At 36.0% G+C, this 16,664-nt stretch overlaps 2 protein-coding genes across 2 annotated transcripts; one reads left to right on the forward strand and one right to left on the reverse strand.

The window, feature by feature from the left end:
* Positions 1-9: 9 nt before the first annotated feature.
* On the forward strand, positions 10-6,056 carry LOC105130811 (uncharacterized). The gene is made up of 7 exons (XM_011033495.1): positions 10-1,666; positions 2,300-2,717; positions 2,879-3,023; positions 3,448-3,563; positions 3,651-3,729; positions 4,384-4,617; positions 5,307-6,056. Exons 1-7 carry the CDS (start codon positions 466-468, stop codon positions 5,640-5,642), a joined length of 2,529 nt encoding a protein of 842 aa, XP_011031797.1. The 5' UTR covers positions 10-465; the 3' UTR covers positions 5,643-6,056.
* Positions 6,057-7,582: 1,526 nt separating this feature from the next.
* Positions 7,583-10,857, reverse strand: LOC105130812 (ATP synthase subunit d, mitochondrial-like). Its single transcript, XM_011033496.1, has 5 exons — positions 10,567-10,857; positions 9,833-9,914; positions 8,405-8,469; positions 8,201-8,287; positions 7,583-8,117 (listed from the first exon to the last, which is right to left on the reverse strand). Exons 1-5 carry the CDS (start codon positions 10,735-10,737, stop codon positions 8,016-8,018), a joined length of 507 nt encoding a protein of 168 aa, XP_011031798.1. The 5' UTR covers positions 10,738-10,857; the 3' UTR covers positions 7,583-8,015.
* Between the last annotated feature and the right edge of the window lie 5,807 nt (positions 10,858-16,664).

Below are 16,664 nucleotides of genomic sequence, written 5' to 3' on the forward strand. Positions count from 1 at the left end.
CTTTCCCTTTTTTGAAAAAAGAATCCACCAAATTTTATATAGCACTTTGTTCTCTCTGAAGGTCTAAAATTTTATCCACGATTTTTTCTTCCTCTCACGAAGAACTGAGCTTTCACTGAATATATATAAAAAACCTCTCGTTTCCCATACTCTATCAACAACAAAGCAAAAATGGACACAACTACACCGTTTACCGGTCCGTATAGTTAGGGTCTTGCAATTTCAGATTCAGATACTCTTTAAGGCCGCTTAAATGGATCTTACCCAATCCGGTTCAGTCCACTGTACGCTTGCTGCACCTAGTTCTTTCTTTTTTATTTAATCTTGTGCTTTTCCGGGCACAGTTTTATTTCTACTGTTTTTTATCAGGCTTTCAGTATAGATTTGAACTGGTAAGGTACATATAAGAACTGGGGGAGTAAAAAGATTGGATTTTTGTGATTGGGGTATTGTGATTTTGTTGTAATGGTGTCTACAAATGATCCAATAGAGTCTTTTATGAATTCAGTTCAAGTGGTCAGAGATGCTCTTTCACCACTTGAACTCGGGATTCGGAAAGCTGCTAAAGATCTTGAAACTTGTTGGGGGGTTTCAAAGAATGATCATAAGGCAACCCGTGATTCAGATACTGATAATAGCAGTGAAGTGTCAATCTTCACTGTGAAAAAGAAGAGTGTTAGTCTTGGAAATAGTGAAAATAGGCATTGCGGGGTTAGTGAAGAGAAAAGGAAAGGATTTTTATCCTTCAAGGTTCCTGTTAGGAGTCTATTGAGGATGTTTTCGATGAATTTGGAAAGTGGACCCAGAAATGGCAGTGATGATAAGGTTGGGGTTTCGAAGAAATTGTTGAAAGAGAAGGAGACGGGGAATGAAGATGAGTCTTGTGTAAATTGTTTGCGGTTTGCCTTGACGTGGTCTTTGTTGGTTAATGGTTTTGTTCAGGCATTTCCTAGCCCATTTAAAACAAACAAGAAACGGTTTCAGAAAGCTGGTGACGAGGATAAGGAGTATTTGCATTTGTGCAAAAATGGCTCAAAAGCAAAGGTTTCGGGCGAACTGAAGCAAAGGGAATTGAAGGTTCAATCTGTTAAAGGGTATCAGAATGTGAACGAGAAGGGTAAAACAGAGAAACACGTGTCCATCGAATGCTTTATAGGGTTTCTATTTGACCTCTTGATTCAGAATCTACAGAAGTTTGATCAGAGTTTACAGGAAAGAAATGTCAAGGGTTGTAAAAATAATTGTTCGAACTCAACGCCAGCGCCCTCCCAGTTTGATCATTTGACGGCAATCATGAGTATTTGGGAAGGTCAAAAGGTGCATGTAGATGGATTTTTGGGAAATTTGAGTTTTGCGAGAGTTGGTGGGGTACCATCAAGCATAGTTGGAGTATCCTCTTCAGTTAATGAAGAGGGCGACGATGGTGTAAGCAGCGCGCCTACCAACAGCACTGAGGACACTGGGGGTAGTTCGCCACAGAAACTAGCTAGTGGGATACTAAGCATTCCGCTATCGAATGTAGAGCGTTTGAGATCCACATTATCCACGGTTTCTTTCACAGAGTTGATTGAGCTTGTGCAGCAGCTTGGTCGATCTTCTAAAGAATATCCTGACAAGAAAAAGCTGTTCTCTGTCCAGGATTTCTTTAGATACACAGAGGCCGAAGGTATGGTTTCTCGTCTCCTTAGGAAATTTACCTGTACTGGTTGCTGTTCCTGCTTGTGTCTATGGAAAATTGGAAATATACGTACATGAAATATTGCTGAGCGTACTACTTGTTATTGTTCTGGTACTCTCATAGACGAGTAACACTTGTTTGTCAAAGTTTACTCAATATCAGTTGAATGGAGCTGATATATCCATCTATTGCAGAACGTGCTTCGCTGGAAAAGGAGATCTTATTTGACTAAGGGGTGTAATAGAGGGTGGTAATAGTTGTGTTTAAAAGTGTTGAAAATACATGAAAATAATATTTTTTTATATTTTAAAAATTATTTTTAACATTATCCGTTAAAACAATCTGAAAATATATATAAAAAATTAATTTTAAACAAAAAAAATTAATTTTTTTTAAAATATTGTTCCAACCGCTTTTCTGAACACTATCTAAAATTTTTTTTGTAGATGCAACTGTTAATTTTTTACTCTCCAGACTAGAAAGTAAAGGCAAAAAAAAAAGAAAGAAAAGAAGAGAAGAGAGAATTGCTCATCTTCAAATGAATTTCTGATTATACTGTCAATCCTTTCTGTATCTCTCATCCTAAATATTGCTCTTATTTGCACCCTTACATTCTTATAGGAAGAAGATTCTTTGAGGAACTGGACAGAGATGGTGATGGTCAAGTGACTCTGGAGGATCTCGAAATTGCGTTGAGAAAGAGAAAATTACCCCGTAAATATGCTCGGGAATTCATGCATCGTACTAGAAGTCACCTATTCTCAAAATCATTTGGTTGGAAACAGTTTTTGTCCTTGATGGAACAGAAGGAACCGACAATTCTCCGTGCTTACACTTCTCTTTGTTTGAGCAAGTCTGGGACCCTGCAAAAGAGTGAAATATTGGCATCATTAAAAAATGCTGGACTGCCAGCAAATGAAGACAATGCTGTTGCTATGATGCGATTTTTGAATGCAGACACTGAAGAATCTATTTCTTATGGGCATTTTCGTAATTTTATGCTTCTGTTGCCTCCTGATCGACTTCAAGATGATCCCAGGTAAAATGTTTGTGTTTATTTGTCCAGAGCTATTACACAAGTTTTGTGCAGGCTCATTCACATCGTTTACTGCAAGCTTGCCTTCATTTGATCAGACAGAAAATGTGCAATTTTCTTGATTGCTTCTATTTGATGCTGGCTTCTTCTTCTAATACATACAGGAATATATGGTTTGAAGCTGCAACTGTTGTTGCTGTTGCACCACCCGTGGAAATACCTGCTGGAAGTGTTTTAAGATCTGCTTTGGCTGGGGGTCTTTCATGTGCACTCTCTTGTTCTCTTATGCATCCTGTTGATACAATTAAGGTGTAGTACTCAGTGGTTTTTTTGTTCACTTGATTGTCTTTAATGGAAATAGAAACTTTGGATCAATTACAGCTACATTGACTATTTGTCGTATAGAGGGCTATTCATGATCAAATTCTACATAGCCTTTCCCCTTTAGTTGGTCATCCTCATTCTCATTCTGTCAGTATCTCGGCTTTTGTTTATAATAGACTTGTATTAGACTGTCAAAAGGTGGAAAAAAGAGGAACTTAAAAAAATTACATTCCAGAGAATTAAATATTGGAGCACATAGATGTGAAGTTAAATTGAGCAATGTCTTCTTAATTTACTTTTGGTAATCCTCTTATATATATATATATATATATATATATATATGCATGCTGTTTTCCATGAGTGCTGATGTTAGGTCTTCTCATGATCTGTTGTGTTGATGGTCTTTTAGACTCGGGTGCAAGCATCAACGTTGACTTTCCCAGAAATAATTTCAAAACTTCCACAAATTGGAGTTCGAGGATTGTACAGGGGTTCAATTCCTGCAATTTGGGGACAGTTTTCAAGGTTTTTTTTTAGTCTTTTTTCCTCCAGCCTTTTGCTGAGTAATAACTATTTATCTACTAGCTCACCTTTTCTCCATGGGCATTTCAGCCATGGCTTGCGAACTGGGATTTTTGAAGCTACCAAACTTGTGCTAATAAATGTTGCCCCAACACTCCCAGATATCCAGGTGATGCTTATCATTATGCTACTGGGGTTGTTAATTTTGTATTTACAAGTACTAAATCATTTAAATCTTGGTCTTCCCAAATCTCTTGAATGATGTTTAATTGCAAAGAGTTCAAACTGGCAGTGATGATTTAGAGCAGCCGTTTCTTTATTTTGTGTGATGGCAAAGCATTAATAGATTCTGCTTAAGCATGAGACTTTCAACAATATTAATGTTTTCTCGTATCACTCAGTTCAGCTTTATTGTTATTACTGCTGCTCTTATTGTTATCTCTACTGATCAAAACAATTCAGTTGCTTTCTGGCTCGCCTAGTGATTCTTTCCACTAAATCTATATAGGGTGCTCAAACCATTGTGTTCAATTCATTTTTCTTGCTTATCAGTTGTTGCAAATCTTTTATGTTTGAAAGAAGATAGATCAGCACAGTATATAATTGTTTACTTCAGTTCTTGACTAGGCTATTTTCCATGACTTGCACTTTATGTTATCATATCAAGCTCAAGAGTTGTTCCTGTGCTAAAGGAGATGCCTTGACAAGTGATGCATACAAATGAATATGATTAAGGCCCGTACCCCAATTTTATTTTGTTTTGAAACAACTATTCCAACTCTAATCTGAAACAACTGTTAACATGCATTGGGATGTTATACAGGTTCAATCTGTAGCATCATTTTGCAGCACATTTTTGGGGACAGCAGTGCGGATCCCATGTGAGGTACTGAAGCAGCGTTTGCAGGCTGGCCTTTTTGACAATGTAGGACAGGCTATTGTTGGTACTTGGCAGCAAGATGGCCTAAAGGGGTTCTTTCGTGGGACTGGTGCAACTCTTTTCCGTGAGGTTCCATTTTATGTTGCTGGCATGTGTCTCTATGGCGAGTCCAAGAAGGTAAGCAGGTTTTTGTGCTTAAATATTAATAAATTTATTCTTTTTTCTGTGTAAAATTTTAAAGATGCAGTTTTCAATTCTATGTGCGTGTCAACCAGAGCATGGTACTTTCTTCTTGTAGTTCACTAAATTTGGCAAAACAATTGCATCAGTAGAATGCCATTATTGACTGCAGTCCTCGAGACCATGGGGGCTTGGTGTTTTTTTGCTTACTTTCTTAAAAGGGATTTTATTTTGAAGATGATTTGTAGTAATAACATTTATGTTGGGGTTTGTGCAACAGTTTAATGCCAAGAATTGGTTGTTCTCTTTAAATTATTAGCACGTGAACAGTGTTAATGGACATGGAATGGGAAGCACGTCTTCTTTCATCACTAAATATATTATGTGGAAACTTAATAGTTACTTTCATTACTAAATATATGTCATAGAAACTTAATAGTTGTAAGGAGTGAAGTTTTGACTACGGAAGGGAAGGGGAAAGGAAGTATGCTAATAAATTGTCCAAAACCTGCCACTAGATGAAACATTTAAGCTTTACTTGATCCTACTACTGCCCCTAGATGCATTTGAGGATGTGCGACTGACTTATGTTCTATTTTCTATAAAAACATAACGTATTCTTCTGCCATGTTTTTCCTTTAGTTTCTTGTTTTCCATTTAATGTGTAATTGGCGTGATTCTTCAAGGTTGCTCAACAACTTCTAAGGCGGGAGCTGGAACCCTGGGAAACAATTGCAGTTGGGGCTTTATCTGGAGGCCTAACTGCTGTTATCACTACTCCTTTTGATGTGATGAAAACTAGAATGATGACTGCTCCGCCAGGAAGAACTGTATCAATGTCATTTATAGCTTTCTCTATACTCCGACATGAGGGGCCCCTTGGCTTATTCAAAGGAGCAGTGCCGAGGTTTTTCTGGATTGCTCCCTTAGGCGCCATGAATTTTGCAGGCTATGAGCTAGCAAGGAAGGCCATGGACAAAAACGAGGAGGCAGCTAGAGCAGCTGTCTCAGAAAAAAGTTGATGAGTCCTGGATAGATATAAAGACCTTTCTGAAACAAGAATCCTATCAACCGCAGCCTCCAGGTTTTAGTTGTGAATGCTGCTGGAAGATATTTTTGCTTTTCTGAATCTCCAGCAACAGATGCATCAAATTTTATCTGTCAAGTTTTTTTTTTCCTTTTCTTTTTCTGAATCTCTAGCGACAGATGCATCAAATTTTATCTGTCGACAAGCCCCTTTTGTTTTCCTTTTCTTTCCAGGTCAAGACATCTTATTGCAGGATGTCTTGTTCAGAATTTTCAAGGTTTGCCAAGAATGGCAGATGATCTGTTTTTGCAGTGATCTTGTACCTTGTTCCCAGATTTTATACTGTGCATTTTATGTGCGGTTATTTTATTCTTTCCTTAACCCGAATCTTACTGCATTCAATAAATCATTTGCAAGGATGGTGTTTAATTTTGCATTTTCTGTATCTTTATCTCCATCCAGCATCCACCTGCTTGTTGTTAACACATGAAAATTACAAACGTTGTCGGGATTTGATGGCTTTTTGAGAGTAAAATTATATTTGGAATGATTTTTATAAACTAATTTATGGTTTTTATTTTATTTTTTATTCAAAGAAAATTCATGGATGTATTTGGTTAAAAACTAGTCAAAATCAGCATCGCATTTTTGCTATCATGTTCAGATTAATCTGTGTCATGGTGGTTATTAGACTTGGCGTCGCCTCTTCTATTCATGCATATCGACTTTTTAGAAGAAAAAAAAAAGAAATTGGTTCCCAGGCAAAACAACGAGCATCTGACTCCCGAGAAATGATCACTAACTGAACCAGACCCGAAGGACACGAACGTCGGATGTTTGATACTGAACGTTTGACTTCGCAATGCTTGAAGATGCATCGAGTTTATGCTTGGCAACATACTTGGGGATCTCTGTGCCTGCAAAGGGAGGGAGGGAGGTAGGGAGGGAAAACATCCTCTCTCAGCACAAGAACATGAATCACAATTTACAAAGTCAAAAGGAGCCCAATATTCAAGTGGGCACAGCCATAAAAACACGACCAACCATAAGAGAAAAAAACAAAAAAAAAAAACATATAAAAGCCTATATCCACGAGTTGGCCTGCGACCAGTAAAAGGTTGAAGGTTTTCAAAGTGATTCGCCTCTTGTTTTAAGAATAAGATCATCCACTATGAGCTCGCCAGCTTTACATGTTTTCTCAATCCCACACTCGATTTTTCTTCTTCCTTTTACTACATTGACTTACAAAATTCTCGATCAAATACTTCGATGACATGTTTTTCAAGCTTAACCTCGCTACTGGCACACCGCCTTTCGCTTTTATCTTAATTAAATATATGGATTTAATCTTGCTGATTTTGGCATATCAACTTCTTCTTTTTTTAATTTTACTAATGAAGTACTTCCGTAAATTTTTCATTTTCTAATATGAATTTTTCCTTCTAAAATTTTTATAAGTTCAAATTCGATGCAAAAAGAGAGATTTTATGGTGCAGTATCCAATTAGTTATTTTCTTATACTATTTTTTTTTAAATAAACATAAAAAATAAAATAAAATTTATAACCTATTAAAAGTGATAAAAATATATTCATCTAGATTTTTTTTTTTTACTTGTATTTTTTTTTCAAAAATTAAATATCCCTAATTATTCATTTGACACCATAAAACTTTTCAATCGAAAGCAAGGAACAAACCACCTCATAATCCAACACTTCAAGATTCAAGAATGATCCCTTTTGTTTTTTGTTTATATTTTTTATGAAGAATAATCATCAACCTCTCTAGAATCTTCGAAGAGCCTTGAGCGAGCCTTAGCAGCATCTACGATGATTATTTGATGACAGTTTCGGAAGGTACATACTTCAATCAACGGTGAAGTCAGTCTGGGATTCCATTAGGAATATGGAAAAGAAAAGGGGAAAACAAGCAACAGCTGTGAAAGCTACACAAAAAATGTATTCATCATATTTATGTTTATGAACCTCAAAAGTTCATACAAGAGCTACAGACAGAATTCTCTTGTTTCCACCCGCGTTGGGAAAACAAAAGCCTTGCTCTCAAAACAGAATGGACTGCAATCCAGAATGAGTGTTTAAAATGTTAATCACACCTGGATTATTTTCACCATAAACAGTTTAAAATGTAAAAAAGAGATCGATAACAATTGATGCTGATCGAAGTAAGCACATCGCTTTGTAAATCCCCAACCTGCTTGTCCAAGTGAAGTTTAGCATTTGACATGGGCATTGCTGAAGGTCAAATTCTACAAACTGGGAGCAACCTATTAGAAATTATTATTGTAGATGGAACAAGGAAAACACCACAAGTTCAGAATTTCAGGGTTGGAGCCAAAATCAGCTATGTGATCAATAACCCCAATAGTCATTGCGGATTTCGTCATCAAACTTTTTCTTCAGCTCAGGATGCTTCTCAAAGTACTCCTCTGCAGTCATGGTGCTGATTTTTGTCTGCTCAAATTGATGTCTGGTGGTTAGAAATCATAAATTGGACAAGAATAAAACTAAAAGATGAAGTATCCATTTCAATTCACCTTCAATTCTTGAACTTCAGCAATTTCTTTCTCCAGACGCTCAGACTCTTTCAGGGATTGTTGCTCTGCTTCTTTCAATTCCACCAACTGCAAAACCAAGAGAGAATATATACTGTAAGAGAGAGTGGGGGGAGGGAGGGGTGGTTGCAAGAGACAAGTTTAAAAAACCACTATAACAATCAGAATTGCACTATTGGCTCACACCAATTGATCAAATTTAGGCTTGTATTCTGGAGTCACTTTATCTTGAAACTTCGGGATCTCTATGCCTGCAAAAAACATATGGACAAGTTGACTCAATTCAGTATTCTAATAGAAAGTGGCTCCATTTTAGTAACCAGACATTATAAGGATGAATATCCAGAATACATTCCTGTCACGCACTGATTCTAATCCAATAAGATAGCAGAGCTATGATTCTATGTACACTTGCTTTATACTTTAGAACTGAAAAAATGCAAAAATAACGCTACTTACATTAGGGACCAAACCTAAAGCAGACAAAACATACTCCATTGTAGGCAACAAAACAGTTCACACAAAGTGCAGGAACTAAGGTTGGTGTAAGGAATCTAAAGTATAAGTCTAAGCATCATTCATGCATTTGGCAAACACATGCCAGGGAAGGAAATCAGTATCAAACAAGGGACAACCTAACAAATATTAATAAATCAACTTAATAACAGTATAAAACACATAGCAAACAAAACAAGGCATTAAGGTGAGTTTCTGAAGCATAGAACCAAAACAATATACTCAAAAAATAATAAAACAAACAGAAAGCAAAAGGACTTTTAGAAATGTGAGGAATACGAGGGAGTTTCAGAATCAGAGAGGTAAAGGGTAATTTCTTTTTTCCTTTCATTTTTATAAGCAAGTAAAGGGTTAAAAGGTAAAAGTTTTCAGGCTTTGGTTATAGATTGAATCATAAGCAAGTTCAGAAACATCAGACAGGTTTTCAATATGGCTTATAAAGAGAGAAAAAAAATCACATGAGTTTTAAAGGATGGATGATAACATACATTGGATAGCTTTCATAATACCATCTCACAAAACCTCTTAATATGAATTAATAAGCGAAGATCAAACAAAGAGACCCATCATCTATGGATGTTAAGCTGAAATTCAACTTTGGAAAATATTTGTAGACCCCTATGGCAGGGAAGTCCATCCATTAAGTGTTCCCTCAAGATCAACTATTAAAGGGCAATTAAAACAGTGAGGCCTAAAGCAGGGATAAAATGTCTTTCTGCACCACTAGAAACATGAAGAGAAATATATATGCTGCTAGCTATTAAAAGTTCAAGCACTCGATGAGTGTCAGCATATGAATCCTTCAACAAGCATCTAATAACTAAAGGAGGATGCATTTGTAATCAACCCAAAGCAGATGGTTGCTAGAAATAATAAATCATTTAGGATCAATAGTGTCCCAAGTTAAATTATTTATCCAATATAGAGAAGGAAACCTTACATAAGTAACTTCCAGCAACATCATTGACACCAGCAGTTAATAACAACATATCAAGTAAACAGGTATCAATCAGCATAAGGCAGCAGTTATACTACAGCGTAAATCAGGTAAACCAAAAGACATGAGAGTCATGTCTGCAAATGAATAATGAAACATACTTTCATATGCCTGTTTGTACATGTCCACCAAGCGAGACCCAATTCCTCTTCTATAATATTCCCAGTCTATGGGTTCGGGTTCCTGCGCAATAAAACAATCAACAATCATTAAACAATACTCACAATCACCAGAAAAGGTACCTAGAAAGCTAAAAATCAAAAGTAAGAACAGCAGGAACAGCTTTCACGGAGCTGGTTTTGGAAATACAAAGTCACTCCTAATAGACAAGCACGAATGCCCCTCGACGTATGCCCTATTAATATGTCTCTGCTGCTATTGGAGACACAATTGAGTGCAATGCAGCTTGAAATACCAACATTTACAACTGCAAACATTATTGCAAAATAATTCCCTTTTCTTGTTGGCAACTATTTTGATTCTCTCATCAATCCAACAATAAATTACCCGCGATATAACCATATAGTACGAGAACAGATCAATCACTAATTTCTCATTTTAATTTTCATTGGCAACAATGTAGTTTCAATGCAAACCAGATCCATTTCCAAAATCCCAACGAAATCCCTGATCAAAATTAAAATAAAAAATAAATTAAAATAACCAATCCATCATAAATATGATCGAGATAAATATAAAATCCCTACCTTTATGATTAAGAAAATATATGCAAATTAAATACAATCAGTTCACCAAAATCCTATATCTAGAAACGAAGAAATTCAAAAACAATTCGAAATAGGGGAGAGATCTAGAGAGAGGGAGGGAGGGAGACCTGGCTGAACTTGGTCTCGAGTTGGGAGTTAACTTCGTTGAAAGCGCGACGAAGTGTAGCGAACTCTTTGCGAGCCTCATCAGACACTAAAAGCTTAGCCATCCCATCCCAATCGATGGTTCTCGATGCTTTAAATGCCACATCCACTACTTTCTTTGATGGTCCGCTCATTTTCCCTCTTCACTTTCTCTGCTGCCAAACAGAAGGTTTTCGGATTTGTAAAATGTTTTGATTTTGTGTGTTTTTATCAGTGGCTCAGGGAATGGCCGTGCAGCCCTTTTTTAGCTTCGGCCTTTGTGTGAAATTCAGCGTCGTCGTCTGGGATAAGGTTTCGAGTGGTAGCCCAATGGGCTTTTAATGGGCTAGATTCTCTGGTTAATCTGATGGAATTAAGTCCATATAAACTGGGCTGGATAAGGATATTTCTTGTCCGACGGTCTTTAGAGCATGCGAGGTTTTCAGCGAACCGAACCTTGGTGAAACAGAAGAGCCAATTCATGACGATTAGACTTCTGGGAAACAATCATGCTCTACTTGTGGCAGCAGAGCCAGCCATTTCATTGTAACTTGGCCCATTGCTTACAGCAAGACTTGTCTGCCAATTACAATCAACAGTTCATGGGATTTATGAGCTAACTCGTGGTAAAATTTATGTTGTTACATGTATGCGCTCATAGCATTTCTTCTTAAAGTTCCAGATGAGTTATGACAGGCCTTGCCATTAAATCCTGCAACATTTTGACAGGAGGTTCTGAATTTCATGGCCAGTTTTGCAGCTGCATAACCATTATTAATTCAGTCAGCGATCCAAATGTGAAAAGGACTCAAGATCGTTTAAGAATCCACCGATGAAGACATTCCACTGTTTCTTCCCTTCCGAGACCGTTGATAGACTACTTTGAGGGTGGCCCAATCAATTAAATGCACGCACAGTTAATGCAGACAAGTTTTCGTATGCCGCAATAACTTTGCATTGACCTTGAATTTTCTTGGTTTCGTTGCTGAATTGGATGTGATCCTGTACCCAAGCTAGGCTGGGCACATCAGACGTGTGTAGTCAAAACAATATGCCTTACAGTCTTGTTTCCGAGCAGAGCTTTCCGGTATTACATGTGGTTTGCAACTCTAGAAACGCAATAATCCCGACAGAGCTGTGGTCAGGTTAGCTTAACATGTTCCATTTCAAACGAAGCAAAAACTTGACTGTGCATCTGCTCCCCAGTCAGTATTCAGGACCTCGAAGAATAAGTGATGTGCCTAATTTGTGGTCACTTTTCCTCGAGCAACATCTCGTTCATCATCATAGAAGGCATTTGTGCGTGAATCATGCATGTAGGAACAAAGAATATGTATGTTGCAGGAAATATTTGGGGTTGCGGTTAAATTAGCTTTTTATTAAATTTTATTTTTTTTGTTTTAAATTACTTTTTTTTAGTATTTTTAAATTGTTTTGATGCTGATATATATAACTACTTCAGTTATACTCTCGAACATACCCGCCGTCTTGTCATTTAGCTACGGTCCATTGCTTTGAACAAGGTAGCTCAAGAAGTTAAAATATGACCTCCTTTCTGTACTTCACAATTGTAAACGGAAGAATTGATCAGTAAAACTCGGGGATTACGTTTCGAAAAGGCCCACGAGGAAAGATAAAGTAATTTCGGAAACGTATCTTTGCGCAAAAGCCTTCTTGGGGCGGGCCTCATTGCAGCGAACAAATGAACTTCCCGAAGGAGATTTTGATTATGTAATCAAATCCGAACGAGAAAACCATTGTGTTATCCAATTCTCAGTTTTGTCACGAACAGCAAAAGAATCAATTGAGTCATTCTATCCATGCGTCTTAATTTTTCCATCAATTTTCTTAAAAATGCACAATCTCGTTGCATAAAAAGAAAATATGCGCATTGGATGAAAAGTATAGACGGATATTGATGCAAGCAAGCACCCGGTTAAAAAATTGCAAGATGTTAGGGACTCAATTGAAAAACTCTTTTATTTCGTGGCAAAAACTGAGAATTGGATAGCTGGCTAGGGACGTATCTCCTATTAGAAACCGTAATAATGAAAGTTAAATTTGGCCCTCTTTTCTCGTAGAAAATTCAATTTCTGTTACGAAAACACAGATTTCCAGTAGAACCCCTACTGAGCTAGATTCACAAGTAGGGACTCAACCCACAATTCCTATAAGCCCAGGAGTTAATTTCTGGTCCTGTTTTGCATCAAGAACAGAACACATGCCTGCATACATCCATGCTGAGAGGAGATGAAGTGATATGCTTTATCGAATGCAGAAACTCCACCCACAGTTCTTCAAACAACTATGACTACAAGTATGTAAGAATTCTTGTTCTAGAATGTTTGATTTTTGCAACAGCAGCTTTAACAGGTAATGACAGTCCAATTGAAGTTGATAGCTATCAGATAAATGATCTTGACTATAACTAATTTTAACATATCAAATAAAGAATATTACGAGTTGCTGTTTGACAAAAGCGAAACGAAAACAAATGCTGGAGATTTAATATTACTTTGACACCGCCATCGTCTTCCGCCAAAATATTAATCATGTTCATATCTCCCTTCAAGTAGTGAAGCTCCTTCTATTATCTAAGGCTACAAAGACGTCCGTCTTGATCTGTCTTTGATAATTTCAAGGTGTTCACACCACGACGCCTCTCTTTTCCGTTGTCAACAAGGACATATAAACATTTAATTAGATCCCAGTTGTCTCATATCCACGCAGAATATTTATAAGACTAGAGTCGACAGTGGAAATTAATTAAGAGCATCAAATGACAGAGTCTGGACAAGTTGAGTGTGGTTTGGTGCTTGTAGCTAAAATAAGCAAGCAGAACTTGTATTTTTATAGTGCAGTTGTTGTCTTGAATTCTTGGTTTAATATGATCCAAGATATATTTATTCAGCCTAAGTTTTCGCGCTCAACCTGCAGGGTCCGCCATTGCCATGACAAATTAGCTAGGAGGGAAAAAAAAGTATATTGATTAATTAATCAGAACACAGAATTCTTGTGCGTCAATCGCGCAGGTGGCGGTTTTTAGTTAATTAATTGGTTTTAATTAATTAATGATAGATGAATTTATAAACACGTAAATTAATAGGATGATTATAATGGAAGTGAAATCACTGATGGTATACATGCTCGCTTACACTGAATCTAGTAAAGTATTGGAATATTCACAGCTTGCTAGGGATGTTAACCACCCTTTTTCGGTTACAAGTGCAAGAAATATTTAGGGTTTTTTTTTTTTTTTGGTTTCTTCTATCAAGCTTTAAATATTCCAGGTCAAAAGTAATTTAATTTCCATTTTAAAAGCTTCAGCTTTATGGTTAATTTTTTAATTTTTTACTCCAAATCGTTGTATTATCTGTCGACATCATCATAGAGTGAAAACGAGACCTCCTAGCAAAAGCATCGTCAAAATGGAAGACTTGGGAGTGTTCAACGTGCTCTTGTCCCAACTCCCAGTACAGGTTAGAGCCGGAGATTTTCTCTAACAAAGGAAAACATGTTCTCACAGCAAACAATCATGACAGATGTTATCATTCATTTTTAGATTTTTGAGCAAAAATAAATACAAAAAAAATCAAAAAAATATTTAAAAAAAACCAAAAAAATAATAACAATAAAAAAGAATGTCAAATTAAGTGCCCAGAAAATGGCTAAAATTAGTTGAAGAAGTTTAAAAATATAAAGATTAAAATTTGACAATATATCGTTGACTGATGAGAGCCCAAATGACAAAGAAAATTTAATTTAAGAAAAAATTCCAAAATCAAATGTTTATACTCTCAATTAAATGTTATTGAAGGTTTAATTGAATTTATGTAGAGTTTTATTGCAAGAAAAATTGACTTTGAAGTCAATCTGAGCTTTAATTGAAAATTTTAAAGCTCTAGAGTCAAATTATAAATTTTAAGACTTAGTTTGATCAAATCATGGACTTAATTGTATAAATATTAAAGTTTGATGGCCAATTAGAGACTTAATTAAAGAAATTTGAAACCAAGGATCAAAATAAAAAAATACACGTAAATAAATGAGCTATAATTAAACCTAATCATAGGTCAAATTAAAAAAAAAATAGAAGTTTATTTATCAATTGATGATCAAATTGCATAAATCAAAGACTAAGGATCAATTTGAAAACAACGACCAACTTCAGGGTCGAGGATTGAATTTTGTAGGGATTTAATTGAGTTGATTTTTAAAATTGAAATTGCAATTGAGGAATTAATTGAACAAATCATAAATTGAAGACTGATTTGGACTTTGACACATTTTTACCGCTTTTTTCTTTAAATAAAACGATAAGTTTTATCTATAACATCGCTATTTTATTCACTTTTCATTAAAAAAAAAGAGAGGGGCCAAAACAGTGATCTTTTGAAAGATACTGTCAGTCTTTTTCTTTCCCTTAGCACACGAAGCAATGAAAGAAGAAGATTTTTCTTCCCCTGTTTCTCACCGCCTTCTCTTCTTTCAAAGACCCAAAAAGGCGTTGGCTAAGGACCTCTCCACCTGCACAAAAGCTTTCCATGTGTTAGGGTTAGGAGAGGAGAGGTGTCTCTAGAGTGGCTAAATAATGGCCACTCCAACCACCTTACCCCTTTGGGCAAGGGTAGTAGGGGATTTTCTCCTCTCTATTTTTACCTATAAATACAGAATGTGCCAGTTAAGAAAAGGGACAAGGAAAAAAAGAAAAAAAAAATAAGAAAATGAGAGAGAATGATCTAAAGACCAAAAGAACAAAAAACAGAGGAAAATAGAGAGAAAGAGAAGCAAAATAGAGAGGAAAAAGGAGGAGGAGAAGCACTACGAACCACAACACCACCATCCACAGTAACCGTAGCATTATCATTGAAAAAAAATAAAGATGAAAAAGAGAAGAAAAACAAAGAGAGGAAGAAAAAAAGAGGGAAAGAAACGGTAAGAACCAGTATCGCTGACACCTCCACTGCCACCAGCAATGACGTTATTCCACCTCTACAACAACCAGAACCACCATGAGCTACCACAAGTCAGCCTTCCTCCCTTTCCCTCTTTCCTCTTCTATTTCTTCTTTTTCTTTCTCTTTTCAGGTCTTGCCACTGTTCACATTGCATGTGAAAAGTGGAGAGACCCACTGTTTAGATAGGGTGGTAGACCCAGCCCAACCCAAAACGTTTGGGCCAGGTCCAACCCAATTCTAAATTGTTTTTAAAAAAATGCTTTTGAAAAATTATGATTTTTTTGATGTATTTTTCTTCTAAATTTTGCTAAATCTTGGGTTGTATTTTTATACAAAAAAAAAATACACATTCGATATTAAAATACCCGGTTTTCATCAACTTAAATTTTTTTGAGAAAAAATAATATTTTTATACATACAACCGAGTGTTTCAAAGCTAAAAAATCATATTGGTCATTTATAAACCAATAGCATTATCATTGAAAAAAAAAACAAAGAAGAAAAAGAGAAGAAAAACAAAGAGAGGAAGAAAAAAACAGGGGAAGAAATGATAAGAACCATTATCGTTGACACCTCCATTGCCATCAGCAGTGGCGTTATTCCACCTTTACAACCACCATGAGCTACCGCAAGTCAGTCTTCCTCCCTTTTCCTCTTCCCTCTTTTATTTCTTTTTTTTTTCTTTTCTTTTTGGGTCTTGCCATTGTTCATATTGCATGTGAAGAATGGAGAGACCCACTGTTTAGATAGGGCGGTGGACCTAATCCAACCCAAAATGTTTAGGTCAGGTCCGACCCAATTCTAATTTTTTTAAAAAAAAATGCTTTTGAAAAATTATGATTTTTTTATGTATTTTTCTTCTAAATTTTCCTAAATATTGGGTTGTATTTTTATACAAAAAAAATACATATTCGATATTAAAATACCCAGTTTTCATCAACTTAAAAAAATTTAAAAAAAAAAAGAAAAAAATATTTTTGTGCATACAATCAAGTGTTTCAAAGCTAAAAAATCATATTGGTCATTTATAAACCAAAAAAATAATATTTTAGCATGCATTTTGGCTTTAATAACCAATTTATTAAAGTCAAGATAACATTGGTCAAAATTTCAAAAACAATAAAA

The sequence above is a fragment of the Populus euphratica genome, unplaced genomic scaffold, assembly GCF_000495115.2.
Source record: "Populus euphratica unplaced genomic scaffold, PopEup_1.0 scaffold29.1, whole genome shotgun sequence".
Classification (NCBI taxonomy): Eukaryota; Viridiplantae; Streptophyta; class Magnoliopsida; order Malpighiales; family Salicaceae; genus Populus; species Populus euphratica.

Coding starts and splice junctions, on each gene's coding strand:
- LOC105130811 (XM_011033495.1), top strand. CDS start 466: ATGGTGTCTACAAATGATCCAATAGAGTCTTTTATGAATTCAGTTCAA. Junction 3,024..3,447: donor ATCCTGTTGATACAATTAAG/GTGTAGTACTCA, acceptor ATGGTCTTTTAG/ACTCGGGTGCAAGCATCAAC. Junction 3,564..3,650: donor ATTTGGGGACAGTTTTCAAG/GTTTTTTTTTAG, acceptor TGGGCATTTCAG/CCATGGCTTGCGAACTGGGA.
- LOC105130812 (XM_011033496.1), bottom strand. CDS start 10,737: ATGAGCGGACCATCAAAGAAAGTAGTGGATGTGGCATTTAAAGCATCG. Junction 8,288..8,404: donor AGCCTAAATTTGATCAATTG/GTGTGAGCCAAT, acceptor TTGGTTTTGCAG/TTGGTGGAATTGAAAGAAGC. Junction 8,118..8,200: donor CTGAAGTTCAAGAATTGAAG/GTGAATTGAAAT, acceptor CAATTTGAGCAG/ACAAAAATCAGCACCATGAC.